The sequence below is a fragment of the Notamacropus eugenii genome, chromosome 1, assembly GCF_028372415.1.
Source record: "Notamacropus eugenii isolate mMacEug1 chromosome 1, mMacEug1.pri_v2, whole genome shotgun sequence".
NCBI classification, from domain to species: domain Eukaryota; kingdom Metazoa; phylum Chordata; class Mammalia; order Diprotodontia; family Macropodidae; genus Notamacropus; species Notamacropus eugenii.
The window spans coordinates 487,965,405-487,982,463 of NC_092872.1; the positions used below are offsets into that span (position 1 = coordinate 487,965,405).

General features: G+C 39.4%; 1 protein-coding gene across 2 annotated transcripts in view; it reads left to right on the forward strand.

Annotated features, from left to right (window-relative positions):
- The window catches only part of COL5A1 (collagen type V alpha 1 chain), a 296,840-nt gene that overhangs the window by 173,705 nt on the left and 106,076 nt on the right, over positions 1 to 17,059 (forward strand). For both annotated transcript variants that reach the window (XM_072632909.1, XM_072632910.1), the window contains exons 12-18: positions 197 to 271; positions 2,093 to 2,185; positions 5,987 to 6,043; positions 6,959 to 7,012; positions 7,444 to 7,497; positions 10,390 to 10,443; positions 14,825 to 14,878. In XM_072632909.1, the coding sequence (XP_072489010.1) occupies positions 197 to 271; positions 2,093 to 2,185; positions 5,987 to 6,043; positions 6,959 to 7,012; positions 7,444 to 7,497; positions 10,390 to 10,443; positions 14,825 to 14,878 (441 nt within the window). The remainder of the gene's footprint in view (positions 1 to 196; positions 272 to 2,092; positions 2,186 to 5,986; positions 6,044 to 6,958; positions 7,013 to 7,443; positions 7,498 to 10,389; positions 10,444 to 14,824; positions 14,879 to 17,059) is intronic.

Genomic DNA, 17,059 nt, shown 5'->3' on the forward strand with positions numbered 1-17,059 from the left:
TTAATTATTCTCTGATGTGCTTGTGTGTGTATGTGTTTGTGTATCTCCCTAACCAGATTTCAGACTCCTTGAGTAAAGGATCATGCCTTCTAATTCCTTTTTATTCCCTACAGTACCAAATGCAGTACTGGAAATGTAGGAGGTGTTGTATTGAACCATGAACCTGACTGATTCTGTTTTCATCCTATTTCAATAGGGTCCTCCTGGCCGCCCAGGCCTTCCTGGAGCTGATGGTCTGCCAGGCCCTCCAGGGACCATGCTTATGCTGCCTGTGAGTATCTTTCCACTGTGTGTTTTTATGAAACATCTAAGGCTGGTTGTTAACTCAGTGACTAGAACACACTACTTTGGAGCTCAAACCCCTGTCTATCCCTTCAATGAGCTTTATACTACTCCCTAGCTACAATCTATAGTCTTAACCCTGTCCATCTTTACCACAGTATCTTCTGCCTGTCATGAAAGAGGTCAGGTAAGATCACACCAATGTCTTAGTGCAACATGTCTTCACTGCAGGAGAAAAATTCACTTGTGAGGTGGTTAAAATAAGTTAAGCATCACCCAAGGGCTATATCTTAAAAGCACATGAATAAGTAGATGTTAAACTTCTTCATCCTCTCATACTTTATCATGGGAAGGAAAAAGTGGGAAGGAATTTCCACCACATTCCCTATAGGCTGCTTTTGCAGGGAGTAGAGAAGTCCATGTGACAAGAACAGAGAGAAATCTCAATCCCCGAAGGATGGAGTTGGTAGGTAGGAAACAAAGTGGCCAAGTTGCTTTAGATTTAGACAAAGTACCTAAACCTCCAGAGTCCATTCAGCTGTACTTTCTGCTAAGGTACAAAAAAATATGCTCTACTTTCCCTGTTCATTATTCCGGTTCTTTGCCAAGCAGGACATACTGTTTGTTTCTCTGGGTTTTTCAGAGGAGATTCATGACTCTGTGTCAGCACCTGCAGCATCTCACTCCCTGGAACATTATCCTCTTTAAATGAAGGCAAGGTAAATAAATTAAGGCACTAAGAAAGATCTTTGAAGAAGTGAGAAATGTCCATCTGGCCATTATTGGTCCTTGTTCCAGAACCCTTGTATCCTCTTGCACTCAGAGTGTTAATATTTAGACCACAATAATTAATTTAGCAATATCTGTTCTTTGTGAACAACTTTTATAATTTTTGTTTTGTTTTGTGTTTTTAGACTTTTTGGGGATTATCTTGCCTTGGCTGGAAACACAGTGGCCACTCATTGGCCAGATCCCAGTGTTGGTACAGAAAGCTTAATCTCCTTCCTCCCCACCTCAACTCTGGCAGCTTTGCTCCTCTTTAGGTATCCTGGTGACTCTCCACTCCCAAGGGCTCACCATATTAATGCCAGACTTTGTGCAGACACCCAATAGGCTTTTGCCCTCCTGTAGTTCCAGAACTGGAGGGAGCCACTAGTCTCATCCTTGCCCAGCAGCAGAGATTATGGGCATGCCACTACTATGCCCAGCTGCCACTTTTACTTCCAAAGGACTTTGCTACTTTCTACTTTTATCCTTAGTTATGAAGCAAGGATGGAAGTGATGTTAGCTTCATCTTACAGATGGGGAAATGAGGACTAGTGACTTGGGTGCATCCCCTTTTGGTTTCTGCATTTGTCTTTCAGCATAAATGGGATAATGATCTTAAGAGTGAGATATTGAAAAAGATGGCAGAGTGTTTTGATTCTCCTTGAAAAAAATTCCGGATAATAAGCAGAATCTCCGCAGTGAAACATCAGAATGGTGGGGTGGGGGAGTAAAAGCAGAGTAAGACTTTGGGCTCCTGGCAGAGTTTATTCAAATGGATACTGGAAGTTAACACATATCTAGGTACAAGGACCCTGGCATAGAAATCTGGATGCTGTGATTCTCTCCACCAGTTTGAATGAACTATGGTTCCTTTTGACAAATTTGATAATTTCCTATAGACCTTGAAGCTTGTCAATGTCGAGATGGAATAAAATGTACTTCCCAAACTTTGGGGCAAAGTGTGCTGAGGTACTTTCTTCTCCTTGGGTCTTCTGCCACTCCCAGCCCCACTCCAGACATCTCTCTGTTTTTTGCTCCACAGTTCCGATTCGGAGGGGGAGGTGATGCAGGGTCAAAAGGACCTATGGTCTCAGCCCAGGAGTCACAAGCCCAAGCCATTCTTCAACAGGCCAGGGTATGTATGATTTTGGAACATGTTGATATTAGGGAATGTGGGGTCCAGTTGGATTGGGTTGGGTTGCCTAGGAGCAAGAAATAATTTTTATCATGATGAAACTCTGAAGATAGTTCTGAATCCCTGTTAATGTAGGAGTCTGGATTGAGAGCTGGGGAAGGGGTAGTGATGGTGGTGGTGGTGGGAACTAAAGGCCTGTCCAGGTTCTTTTGACCTGACACTACTGGACAAAGGTATCTTTGAATGATTTCTGATATATATCATGGAGGTTAAGGAAATGGCTACAGGAGAACTCTGTCTGGTTGGGAGAGCTAAATGAACTGTCAGACAGTAAGTTAGATGAGTGGGACACCACACATTATCTCTCTGTATAAGGGTACTTTAATGAATACGGGTTATAACCCAAAGCATAGACACAGTCACTGACCTCAGGGAGTTTCCATGGTAAGAAAAGAACACACCCACAGGTGGATAACACAGGCCAACCTTCACAGAGATTTGGAAATAGACACAAAAGAGATGTGTCAGACCTTAAAAACAATAACTAATAAAAATTATGTCTAAGGATAGGAATAAAATCTGCTTGTGTTTCTTTAACTAGACTCACATCTCCATTCTTCACCTTCATCACCCTCAATTAAAAGTTAGAAGTAGCTTAAGCACTTTAGTGTATGATTGAAAAGGCCTCCTGTTTGCTTGCTAATACCTCAGATCCCCACTGTGATCATAGATTTAGACCTGGAAGGGACCACAGAGACCATCTAGTCAAATACAGATGAGGAAACTAGAGGCCCAGCAGTAAGGTGACTTGGTCAGGGTCAATAGGTAGTATATAGAAGAACTAGAATTTGAACCCAGATCCTCTGAGAACCTAGGTGAAACAGTAAATAGAGCACTGGGTTTGGAGTCAGGAAGACCTGAGTTCAAATGCAACCTTAGATACTTGTTAACTGTGTGACTCTTGGCAAGTTATTCAACCACTCCCTGTCTCATTTCCCAGGATTGTAAGGATCAAGTGAGATTATATTTGTAAAGCACTTAGCACAACATTTGACATAGAGTAGGCATTTAATAATTGCCTCTTCCCTTCCATTTCCTTTCCCTTCCCTCTGACCCTAGATCAAATCTTCTTTCGTACTGTATCACAGCAATCCTAATTCTTTTAGCTTTAAAATTTTGAACTCTATTAAAATACTAACCACTTGCCCCAATTCTTACCCAGTCTTTAGTCATTAAATGGGCATTGCCTCAGACAAACTGAGACCTGGGAAAGATCTCAATTTTGAAAGGCTGAGGTCAAACGCTGCATCCCAGGCTACCACTAGTCTTGACTTTTGTCTTGCCCTGGACTCTGATGACTCTGGAGGAGAGAGGCTGACGATTTTGCACAGTTCTGCCTCGCTTAAATCCAATTGACTCAAGAGTCAAGATATCACCCTCACAATGCCATTGGTCCTCTCTGAGAGAAAACTTGTTAAATTGCCATCAGTCATGTACATCTCATTGTGGGTGAGAGTTACAGCCATTCCTGAGGACCGGCCTTTCGGGGGATTGAATAGTAGTACACGAGTTATCTGAGGGTACAGGGAAGAGGCTCACTGAGAGGAGAAAGTGCCCGAGTGAGAAGCAGAAGAAAGGGATGAGTGAGAGGAGATGGGGCTAAGGATCAATTCTGCCAACTGGAAAAGCATTGAGACTGTGACTGTTTACAGAGTTTTGTCTCCTATCAGCTCTGGACAGAGGAAGGAGAGAAAGAGAAAGGAAAGAGATGTCCAGACAGAAAAAACTACCATCCTCATGGTACACTAAATTCACAAGGAGGAGTGGAGTCCAGAAAGGAGATTTTTCTTTTCTTATTACTCTTGTTTTTCATTGCTTCACTCAATTAGCTAATTGCATTTTTAATTGATGTATCTCCAGATTGCTGATTGCTCGTGATAAGAGCAAATGCTGCCTGGGTGGGTGATCCTTCAGAGCGGCTCCCTTAATGGGACGTCATAAAGGAGGCTCTAAATAATCCAGTGTTTGTGCAATATTTATGGTGCTCTGAGTGCAGCCCTGAGTAGATGTTAATTATTGGAGCGCATGGATAATTACAGGACATTTTAAGTATCAAATGGTTGCTATGGAACAAATTGTCCAACTGATGTAATGTATGGCATGGCAGCTTCCATTACCTAGGAGGGGATTTATGGACCCGGTGCTGTCTATATTGATTTTTGATCTGTGTATTTTTTAAAGTTTAAGCAGAATTAGTGATGTGCTTATGAGGATGGTTAAAAAAAAAAAGCAAAAACCTTCCTAAATGGAAATGGCATCCTGGGGAGAAATGATGGATTTGTGCCCAGGTGAGGTGGGTTGTGTGTATTTTCTGGAGGTAGTCTGTGAAGTGCTCTTTAAACCCAGTAAGGAAGCTCAAATTCAGAATGACCAAGAAGTGGGAAATTGGAGGAAGTGATTGGTGTCAGGCTTTAAGGATCTGTACAAAGGTAACCTTCCTGCAAATGGGATAGGGTCATAAGGTCATAGAGTTGGTGTAATATGGAACCATAGCTATCTAGTCCAATCTCTTTATTGTAGAACAAGGAAAATGAAGATTAGAGAGAGAAAAGTAACTTACTGAGGGTCACACACAGGTAGGAAAGTAGCAGAGCTGAGACTCAAACCACATTTTTTTATTCCAAATCTAATACTTTTTCTACTACACCACATAGTCCTGGCTGTTCTTGCACATTGGTAGTGAGTACACATGATGTGCTTTTAGAAACACCAGAAAGACCTAAACTCACGCTCTCTCTCCTCACCTCTCCTCCTCTTCCTTCTCTGACTCCATCTTCTCTCCCCCTGCCCCAACTTTTGTCTAAGACCTAGAGTCCCTTTAATCAGGAGAGAAAGCTTTGCGTTTCCCCAAAGAGAATAAACTTCAAATGCAAATTCCCTTGAGAGACAGAACACTATAACTGACATTCAGGTTAATTAATTAATTAATTCAGGTGTAAGTGACTGAGATCAGAGCCCTTCTGGAGAGCAGGTTTTTGACAAGGGAATTATGGAAAGGAGAGACATTAAGCACTGTTTGAAGTTGAAAAGAGTCATGAATGTGTGTAGAAAATAGGATACTGAGAGCTTTGAAAACCAGTAACACATATTTCTAGAATACCTGCTGTGTACAGGGTAAGGAAGAAGTTCCAAAAGTTTAGCTAAGACATGGCCCTTACCTTCATTGAACTGACAGTCTTGTAGGTGAATGAGACATATCAACACAGATAACTGTAACATACATCAGTATGGTGGTAGGTGTATTAGGACATTGGGAACCAAAAGGCTCTATAAGGTGAAGGTTATTCATTAGCAACTAGGAGTATCAGAGAAGGCTTTGTAGAGATAGTGTTAGATTTTGGATTTGAAGAGTAAGTACGACTCAACAAGCAGAGAAGGGGAAGGAAGTCATTCCAGGCATAGGTAATACCTTGAACAGGAGAGAACAAGGTGTGTTGAGATGAGGGAGAAAGGGAGCTGTTCAGTTCAACTAGATTCTATGCCCAGTCTTTCCTTGAGCTGGTCCTGCCAGTGCCCCACGGTAAGCAATAGATTTGAAAGTTTCCCAAGAGTACCTCCAACCCCTCCTTTTTAAAAGCCCTGTCTTTAGAGGCTGCTCCTCTTCAAATGAAAATGATCATTGGAAGGGACTTGGAGGAACCAGCTATGCTCCTCAGCTCCTTCTCCACCAGATACTTTTTCATGTCCAATTAAATGTACCCATCAGGAACATTTGACAGATTTTTCTTCTTTCTTTTGCAGTTGGCACTACGGGGACCAGCAGGCCCAATGGGTCTTACTGGGAGACCAGGCCCTGTGGTAAGTTGATAGTAAGGCAGACATAAGACTATTGGCATTGAGATTCAGTACTTGGCTTATAGAATAGGTCCCTTTCATGGAACTTTGAACTCACTATGATAACAGTAATATAGTAGGGCCATCTATGAACCAGGAATTCTGATTCTGATTACTCCACTGGTAAGGGGGAGATTCTGAGAGTTAGTAGCCAACTATAAGTTGCCCTGTGTTTCCAAAAGTCACTATATTGTGGCCCAGCTGAATCACAGTGACAGGGCCCACCTTGACATAGGGGGGAGGAGGAAGAGAGGAATACTCTCTACTAAGCAGGAATATTTGGGTGGAAGTTGGGGAGGACAAAGGGAGGTAAGAGGGGATAGGTTAGATGGGATAGGTTCCCTTTCATCTCCCTTTTTAAAAATGGCAAATACCCATTGGAGAGCTCACATTTTAAGCCTAACTCTTTAATTAACAGTCCTTAATAGGAGTTGATGAGGGCAAGAGTGAGTCACTGAATAGCAGAAGGTGAGCTGCTGGAATCACAGAATCTTTCTATTGGAAGGAACCTCAGAGGTCACTTGGTTCAAACTCTGCTAGAAGTATCAATTCCCTCTCTAGCCTTCCTCAGAAAGAAGTAGGAATGAAAGAGGCATAGAAAACTATTTCATGATTCTGTGATTTGGTATGAAGAACTGCATTTTTCTGTACCTTGGGGGCAATCCTGTCCCCCTGAATTCTGTCAGGAACATTAGCCAGAAGGATATTTCTACTCTCATGACCCAGTATTCCCACTGCATAAAATAGAATAAAATGAAGCCAACCCCGATGTGGCAGATTTTCACTGTTCCTTCCACCATTTATCCTCTTATCAAAGCATTTCTTGATATTGTTTCCTTGTCTCTGCCACTGGAGCATAACTGGAATGTGTTTCCTTAGGGTCCTCCTGGGAGTGGTGGTTTAAAGGGAGAGACAGGAGATATGGGACCTCAGGTATGTATGAAAATAATCCCTTTTTGCCAGAGGCTGCCTCTAAAATATTGAACACTACAACTGCTAATATGATGACATGACCCATTAGCTGCTTCTCTTTGAGGAAATTAGATAACATTGTGGCTGCCTTATGCAAAGCTGGAAGTTTATCAAAAATAACTTTGACATCTGGAGATGGAACAAGCAGTTTTAAACATGTTTACATGTTTTATACATTCTGTTTCTCATCCTTCTGCTCCCCAGCCCTCCGTAGAGCAGATCCCTTTACTAGGTCCCAGCCTTGTCCGTTTGTTTAGAGGCTGGGAGATTAAACAGCACAACATCTCCTTGTGTTTGTCATAGGTTATAGTCAGGAGCAATCCTCTCTTATCCCTGAAGATACTGTGTATTTCACTGATTCTCTGTTTTCTCTCCTCTTCTGTTTGTATTAGGGTCCTCGCGGTGTCCAAGGCCCGCCTGGACCAGCAGGAAAGCCTGGAAGAAGGGTAAGTGTTTCATTGTCACTGAGGTGCCTCCATGCCATGGTTCAGCTATCTGATACAAATTATAGGAGCCATGACTCACTGTAATGGAGAATCACTTAATCCTTAGGAAAGTAAACCTAACTTGAATTAAAGCCAATGCTATCACATATGTGAGGGCCACCCATGTAAGAACCTCAGAAAACCATGTCCTTCTTCCTGTTTGTCTTATTCCAGATGGGGTATTTCTTTGCAATTCCTACTAATGTGTACAAATGACCTTTCCTAGTATTTTTTGGAAGGTATCCCAGGGAGGTGGCAGGTCCAACCCATCTCTATCACATGGGCCTCTGCCATGGTATTATGATGGCCAAGTCTCCAGAAAGCTGCATATTCTCAGGACAAACCTCTGTTCCCAGCACTAGCCCCAGTTTGGGATGACATTGAAGTACTGGGTCTCAATCCTCTAGGCTGCTTCTCTTTTACGGAAGCTGAGAATTTGAGGTTAGAATTCAGTTGCAGAGGATTGCTCTGATTCACTTTCTTTTTAACACAAAATTAGGGCTGCTGAATTGGCCATGCATATATAAATTAAAATAGTAATTCCATCCACATTAGTAAGCCCTCATTTATCCAGAATATTCAAGGTATACTCTTCTGATTTATTGGAATTTCTGACTAATGGAAGAGCAATCAGAAAATCCGTTTAGTTCAAACGTCATTGTAAAATCTTTGAAATGAATTGGGATAGCTTCATGCCTAAGTAAGGAAGAAAATTATAATGAGTATGACAAGAATACTACATAGTACTTTAAGATTTTACAAGACATTTTACATAGAATAGTTCATTTATTTCTTACAACATGTAGAATATCCCAAATATGATTCAATCTTCTTTTAATAACTGAAAATCTTACAGGGCCTTGGGGTGAATTTGCATAAAGGTATAATAGTTACAAAAGCCATAGGAGGTTGGGCCTAACCAACCCATTATCTTATAACACAGGGCATCCTGTGGAATTTCTTTTGTCTTTTAATTAAATCTTGGATAGTTTTCTTTTCCTAATCATTTGCCAGTTTCTCCTGAAAATGAAGAACAGAAAGAAAGTTTGTTTACTTCATGTTTTACTGTATGAAAATGTTTCTCTCCAGATTTTCTGGAAAGAAACTGACAAGTCTTCCCACTTACAGGAGTCAAAAGGTAGAAAGGGAGGGAAAATACATAGGCGATGTGATCATGTCCTGTGGTGGTTTTTGTAGGATTAAGGGTTTTTTTTTCTTTTTTGTTGCTTTGATTTTTGTTTTAAATCAGTGCAATGACAATGATGCATGAATTCTTAGAGAATGTTTTTTCTCTCAGCATCATGGAAGAAAGGCTACTTTGTAGCCTGTTCTTTAAGGCTGCTTACAGGGTCTCTTTGCCAGTGAGACCTAGAAGATGGTAAGTGATTATAGTTCTACAAAGGCATCTGAAAAGTTTTCAAAATCAGCATCACACTGTGAAATTGAATGAGCATTTGTGACTAATTGCCCTTGATTCTTACAAGTGCTTAGAAAGGAGAGCACCTAGTATTTTCACCTGGTTCAGTTCTGTGTTTTCTACGAAGCAAGTCTGAACTTAGAACTATGACTGTCACCTTTTGAAAATGATAACTTTTTCAGTAGCCTTCAATAGAGGCAAGTACAAAGAACTGACGCCTGACTCTTTCCTTTCTTGGTTATCCTGCTTTCCTGTGTCTTGTTTCCTGGGAAGATAGGGTGTGGGGCACCAAAGGGGCATCAGGAAGTCAAATCTTCCATTGGCTAGATCTCAGCTCTTTGCAAATTCTGCTTAATTTTTTAAAAGTGCATAGGTTAACATAACTCTTTTTCCTTGGTGAATTTAGCAAAATGATTATTTTGAAAGCCAACAAATGATTCTCTTACCATTTTCTCCATTAAATTAGACTTCTGTACTCTGTCAGCCCATATTTTGACCACATCTATTATTCGGGCTGATCTTTCCTTGCAGCAATCAAAGTTTAGCATAGACTAGTTCAATCAGTGTTCATGTAGAAAAGTCAGAATGACTGCATTTCTAAGTAAATGACTGAGCAACAGATGGGTTCACCCCTTGGCTTTTAAGATGACTATATACACATACATTTGTGAAGTCAGTAAGATAATGTGACTCATGTGATTTCTCTATTTTTTGTCATATTAGTGTTATAAAATATAATGATTAAATTAGATGGTATAGACAAAGAGCTCTGCAGGCCTTAGCATGTGATATATGTTATGATATAATTATTATTATTGCTATCACTGGACTCACTGGAAACCCAAGCCATGCTTTTAGACCTTGAAAATGATGGTAGTGAGAAATTATTGATTTAAGAGTGGTCATGTGGTATATGAAAAGATCTGGAAGTCAGGAACTTACTTAGTTCTGATTCTGGCCCTGGCACTGACAAGGTATATGATCTTGAATATGTAATTCACTTTTCTGGTCCTCAGGTTCCCCATCTTTCAACTAAAACGTTCTGTGTTCTATGACTTGAAACTCCCCCACTCTCCACAATGTAGAAATGATGTTGGTGAGAGAGAGCTAACGATGATTTTTCACAAAGAAAAGTAATGATTGTTCAGAGTGCACTTTTTTCCTATCTACTGGGCCATTTGTTGTTAGCTCTCTTTAACACATGAAGAAACTGAGTCTCAAAAAGAGTGAATCATCTAAATTCATACTGTGCTTTTGTGGCAGAGGTTAGCATTTCTATCTCATAATGCCTAGCTCTATGTTCTCTCCATGGGGACACACTATCAGCCTGAAAGTCCTGTGTGAATGCTTTGACTTTACCTTCACAGAAATTAATTACAAATTTCCTATTAAATGTCTTAGAGGGCTCTTCTCCCTTTTCTCCTGTTCTATTCCAGGGGCGAGCTGGAAGTGATGGTGCTAGGGGAATGCCTGGACAAACTGGACCCAAGGTTGGTATCTCTTCTTAATATTTTCTGCTTGATATTTGATCTCATGGGAGCATCTTACATAGTACCTTGGCACAGAAGAAGAAGAGAGCTCTATCTGCCCACATTACTCCATTGGGTGTAAAAGAGAAGGCATAAGATCTGTTGGGAGTATTCCATTACAAAAAGGAACAGTTGGCGTTATTATTCAAAAGGCCAAGTGCTGCTTTCTCTGCATGTGGATGTTCAGCATGAGGGGGTTGCCATTGCCACTGAGAAAAACACACACATAAATGTACAGATCAAAATTTCTTCAAAATAACCGTAAGAAAAGCTACAGCTTAGAAACTGCCTCAGCTTGACTTAAAGATGCTGGGAAATTCCCAAGATATTGCCCCAGAGGACATAATGTAATGTGCCAGGGGAAGCATAATATGTTCTCTTCAGATCATGAGACATATGGCCTTTTGTATGCTGCAAAAGAAGAATATTCACATGTATGTATACACATATGTATATGCACATACATCCATATTACAAAACAATAAGGATGCGTGTAAATGCCTATATTTACCTATAAGTGTATTGTATATATATATATATATATATATATATATATATATATGCCTATATATACCTATATATTTATAAGTGCATATATATACATATCATTATACACTTGTGTATATGTAATATGTATATGTACATATGTAAGTATATATACACACATATCTTGTATATAACCAGATTATTTGTGTGTTGTCTCCTCTATTAGAATGTGAGCTCCTTGAGGGTAGGGAGAGTGTTTTTGCCTTTCTAAATGTCCTCTGCATTAGCACAGTGTCTCTGTCATATAGTAAGCCCTTAGTAAGTGTTCATTGATCAACTTAATGTCTTTAGAACTCCGTTTTCTTTCCTTGTCAAATGAGGGGAATTAGGCTATATTATTTTTTGGCCCCTTTAACCTCTAAAATCTTAATGAGTGTCCATCACATTTAAAGGAGGAATAGGTGTGGATGAGAAGAGAGACAGAGAGAGAGAGAGAGAGAAAGAGAGGGAGAGCTAACTATATTGGATGTTAGTTAAATGCATTCTAGGACCTCAGGGGAAGACACAAAAACATCATTCTCATGCCTTCAGTTAATAGCTAGAAGGCCTTTGTTTCTTCTTTCCACCATGCCTCTGAAATGATCTTGATGTTAGCCTTGTTTTCCCCTACCCTGGTGCAGAGGAAGATGTTGCTGGTTAGTGATAGTTTTATGGTGTCTCTGCCATTCAGTCTGATTCAGAGGGAATCTTTGTTTTCTTATAAGAATTCTGGCTGCATTTTTAGACCTCAGCTGAATGTCAGTGAGGGGCATCTTCTTTGCTGAGTAGGGCAGCAACTCTTCTTGGGTTAGCTGGTAGGCAGAACTCTTTAACTCTCACTCATGATTTTCCCTCCGTAGCCAGTTAATCTGGTGTGAAACAACCTCTCGGCTATTTTGCTCATAAAAAATTAATCTAGAAGTGTTAGTACAGAGGCTGGCTAATGGGTTCTGATTTGCACAAAGACCATACCATCTGAAGTTGTCTAATTCTTTGAATTCTCACTGTATGTTTCCACTGGGCAGAATTGATGACCATATTTTATTTAATTATAACTTATTTTCGTGTGAACTCAAATACATGTGACTATTTCAGGGGAATTAATTGTTCCCTAATAGGGTCTAGATATATTTGAAGCATCTGCTGTATCATTGCCTAGTCTACGGGGGAGATAGGGAGTTTAGGTAAGAAGAGCTCATAGGACCCCTAAGCTAGTAAAGAAACAAGACACAAATATAAAAGATCATAACATACCCTAATATATGACAAGTGGATTCCAAAAGGGCATTCCAAATGCTACATCAGGGGAGGATATCATAGAAAGGGCTCCATTGCATTGGATAGGGAGTTTAACTACATCATCTCTCAGGTCCTTTCTAAATCTCTGAGGTTCTGTTATGTTTTCTATCTTAGAGCTGCTTTTTGATAAAATTAATCAGTGTTTTCCAATCATGACTAGGAACTTATTACCATCATCATTTTTATTTTCATAATAAAATGCATTTGAGAACTTTATTATCTATATGTATCATGTACATATGTATGTATATATATATTATGCATATGTAGATGTATTTCTGACAGCTTGAAGCTTTGGAATTAGTTGAAAGTTGATATACCCCAAAGAGAACCATTAAATAGATTTTCTATAACTGCTGTGCAAAAGCTATAGTGTGGAAGTTGTTGTTGCATTCAGTTCAATTTAATTAGATTCAAAAGACATATACTGAATGCCTGCTACATATAAGGTATTTTGTTAGGCCGTGAGAGTCCAAAAACCACCCTTCCCTCCAAGTATATTACCTGCTGTCAAGGAGTTTACATTCTACTGAAGTCTGTGGGCAGTTACAACATGTTCCGAGACAATAAATAAATGCAAAATATAAAAATACATATCAAATAATACAAAATACTTTCATTGTGGAGAGTACTAGTAACTGGACTGATCAAGAAAAGGAAGTGGTACTTGACATGCTTTTAAGAAAGGAATCTAACCTAAATGGATTAACTCCAGAGAAAATTCTAGAAAGTCCTAAGCTCACAAACATATACGCACATATATATATATATGTATATATACATATATATGTATGCATGGATAATGCAGTATGTTGAAATGGACTCTGAAATTATCTTTGGGGGTTCATGATATTTCTTTTTTTCTTTGAACAATTCCTAGACATTTTTAATTGAATCAATTAAGCAATGAAACACATAACCTAGGTGCAAGGCAGCAAGATGGTGAAAAGAATTCGAAGCGCTTCTGAGTTTAGGTATTTTGAGGATCTTATCTGAGGAGCGAGACCCCTGAGTCTGTAACTGGAGGGGAAGAAGGGTTTGAGTCAAGAAGTAGCATATTCTTCCCCTCCCCGCCCCCTCCCCCCCCTCCTATAATAATGTTATCAGAGAGACTGCTCTAGTGACCGTGAGTCCAACAAGCAGCTAAGAGAGGTTGAACTAGGCACACTGAGGAAAGAGAGCTAAAGGGAGTAGGGGTGACCTCTTCAGGGCAGAGAGAAATGCTGCCATTTCCCTTCTTTTCACTCTTTGAAGTCTCTACAATCTGCCTTCCAACCTCATCATTTAAAGACAACCCTTTTACAAAAACCACTGGTGATCTCTTACTGACGAATCCAGTGACCTTCCCTTAATGCTTCTCTTCCTTGCCTTCTCGGTAGCCTCCTACCCTGCCAGTTCCTTCTCTTTGATACACTTTCCTCTCTAGGTTTTTTTTTTTCTTTTCAGTTTTTAATATTTATATCTAAAGTTTTGGGGCTTAGGATATTTCCCATTTTACTTCCTTCCCATTCGTTACCGAGCACACATTGAGGTTCAGCCCCATTCCAACACTCCAAGAGGCAGCGTGGTATAGTGAGAAAGGCGGCGGATTGAGAATTCAGAAGTAAATCTAAATTTTATTCTCATCTTTCTTACTCACTGGATGACTTGAGCAAATCACCTAAGACTCAAGTTTTTCCATGTTTTAAATGAAAGATAATGGAGCAGACCAGTGGTTTTCCCAACTTTTTGGTCTCCAAATCCCTTTATACTCTTAAAAATTGAGGACCCCAAAGAGTTTTTGCTTATATAGGTTGCATCTATCAATATTTATTGTATTTCAAAAATTAAAACTAATAAACTTTAAAAATATGTATTTATTGATTTAAAATGACAATAATAAACCTATTATGATATACAATTAAAACAATAAATATGTAACAAATAATATGTAATAGGTATTACATAAATATAATAACATAATAAACATGTTAACATAAATATTGTAGTTAACATAAATACTATTAAAGATATTTTCTAAATAATATATTTTCTAAACCCAAAAATATTTATAAGAATTTACAAATCTTTAATATCTGTCTTCATAAATGATGGCTGTATTTTCATAGCTGTTTCTATGTTCGATCTGTTATGATATATTGTTTTGATTGAAGTGTATGAAGAGAGTCCAGCCTCACACAGATCTGTAGTGAGAAAGGAGAGGAATCTTTTAATAGGCAAGTAATATCTTAGTATTATTATAAAAATAGATTATGCCTCACAGACCATCTGAAAGGATCTTAGGGACCTCTGGGTATACAATGGGGTAGGGGAAGAAAGCTGGATCCTGTGTATTCATTATTAAGCCGTACATTGGATGCATGATCCTTGTACTGAAGCATTGGTTATATAGTTTTGCATACTACCTAAAGTAAAGGGAAGAATTGACCCTGCTATCCAAATGTCTGGAGAGTGAAGGAGAGATGGTGTTCAAGAGATGGAGAATCTGAACTGACTTCCTTTGTTCTTTGCCTTTTAGGGTGATCGTGGTTTTGATGGGTTGGCTGGTTTGCCTGGAGAGAAGGGACATAGGGTAAGTATTGAAAATGTAATCAACGTGTGGCTATAATAATTAACAGAGAAATCCCATAGTGAACTTTGACAGCCATGAATGTTTCCTTGGAATGTCTCATTGTCCCCAAGTGGAAGGTAGGAAACCGCTAAAGGGATAACTGAACAATGTCAATGAATATATTCTTGGAAACCTTGTATTATGCTTTTAGCCTCCCAGAATGATGAAGGAGAATTGAAACTAGCAACGACAGAAGAGGAAATGAAAAGATACCTAAGTAACTTTGTTGTTGGAAAAATCAGCTCCCTCAACAACCCCTAAAATAAATGGGGCTAATAGCGCCACCTACCTTCCTGGGTTATTGGAAGGATAAAATGAGATGAAATTTGCAAAGCACTTTGCACACTTTAAAGAGCTAGATTAATGCTAACTATTATTATTAATAAGTAGATTTTTAAAACCTGTAGTTCATAATTAAGCCAAGCCAAATCATTTTGAAATTGAATTAAAAGGAGAAAAAAAACTTTTATTTTAAAAATTTACTGCAGTGTTTAGTGATGTCCTCAGTCACCTCGAGATAATCCGAAAGGCTACTGTTTAAGCTCACAAAGGAGAGAAAGGAATAAACCAAAAACCAAACCCAAACTTCGTGCAGCAGAATAGGTGATTTTGGCAAGTTCAGGATGGTGCCTCAGTGGCTCTACACATTGAAAGGAGGTGTTATTGCCTTGGGAAAGAAAACAAAACACTAGAAGAGAACCCAAGAGTTGTTCTCCAAGCTCATCTATTCCCAAACAAGGTCAGTATTTAGCCCCTGGACTCAGTTGTTTGAATTATCTGAAGAAAAGAATAGTCAGAGAGTAGCTTTGGAAACTGGATTTTTCAACATTTAGATTATCCTGAAACTTTTCTTCTTCCCTTCCTCTTGCCATCCTCATCCCACCAAGTGTTTTTGTTGTGAATGGAAAAACATCCTGAAGGAGCCCTGTCACATGTCCTTTCAGTGTTTTTAATAGTTGCACAACTTCATGCTTTGAGGGTTGATTCGACTTTGGGAAAGAGCCAGATCATTTAGAGGTGAGTCTGATGACTCGAGTTGGCACCCAAGGTGGGCAGATGCCACTTTAGAGCCCAAGTGTCTTTGGGTGTGTTGAGGTTGGTAACTTGTATACTCTATAAACTGATTCTAAAGACAGTTCCTCAGTTGAGGCTCCTGAAGACAAGGGCACTGCTGTAATTTGGAGGAGAGTATGTATTTGAATGTCTGAGTTTTGGTGTTTGCTTTATGTGCTAGGCAGACTGATAAGACACAGTTTGATGTGCTGGGAAGAGAGCTAGACTACCTCTATACTGTTCAAATATATTCAAATCCTACCTCTGACAGGTCCTTGCTAAGTAATACTGGGCAAGTTATTCAGTCTCTCCGACCTTCAGTTTCCTTATCTATACAACAGAGACACCATTGACACAAATGCCCCCTCCCCCGTCCTTGGCTTATGAGGTGGGAATTTGAAGAGATAGTATGGTTTAGTGGAACAAGGGGCCAATTTGGGTTTAGAGAACCCTATGGGGTCATTTCCATTCGTCCTGGTCTACATCTTGCTACCAAATCCAGATGGTTCCAGGGAAGAAACTGAGGCTGGTAACCTTGCCTAGCCCTCCCTCACTTAAATCTGATTCCCTTGCAAGTCATAGCATCATCTTCCTGTTGTCATGGTCTTCTTCAAGAATAAAGGACAAGCGACACAACAGCAACAACAACAGAGAAACTGATCGCTGTATAACTTTGATCAAGTCACTTCTCAGGGCCTCAGTTTCTTCATGTGTAATATGAAGAAGCGGGATCAGCTCTCTGTGTTCCATTCCAACTAAATCTATGAACCCCTAGAAAAGGGAATGCATGTTAGACTAGAATTAGAAGGCTTGGTTTCTAATCCCAGCTTGGTCACTAATTACCTGTGTAATCTTTGACAATTCACTTTCCTTCTCAGGTTCTTAGTTTCCTTAATTTACAGGCTCCAAATAGATCATCTTCTTTCCCAAGACTAACATCCTACAATCCTAATGTATTATTTTTAGAAATAGTTATTTATTAATATATTTTATTTATCTGTAGTCATCACAGATACATCAATGTAGTAGACTGCTTTTATAATTGTAGCTGTTAGCTCCCTACTTTTTAAAAAACACAACTAGCCTAAT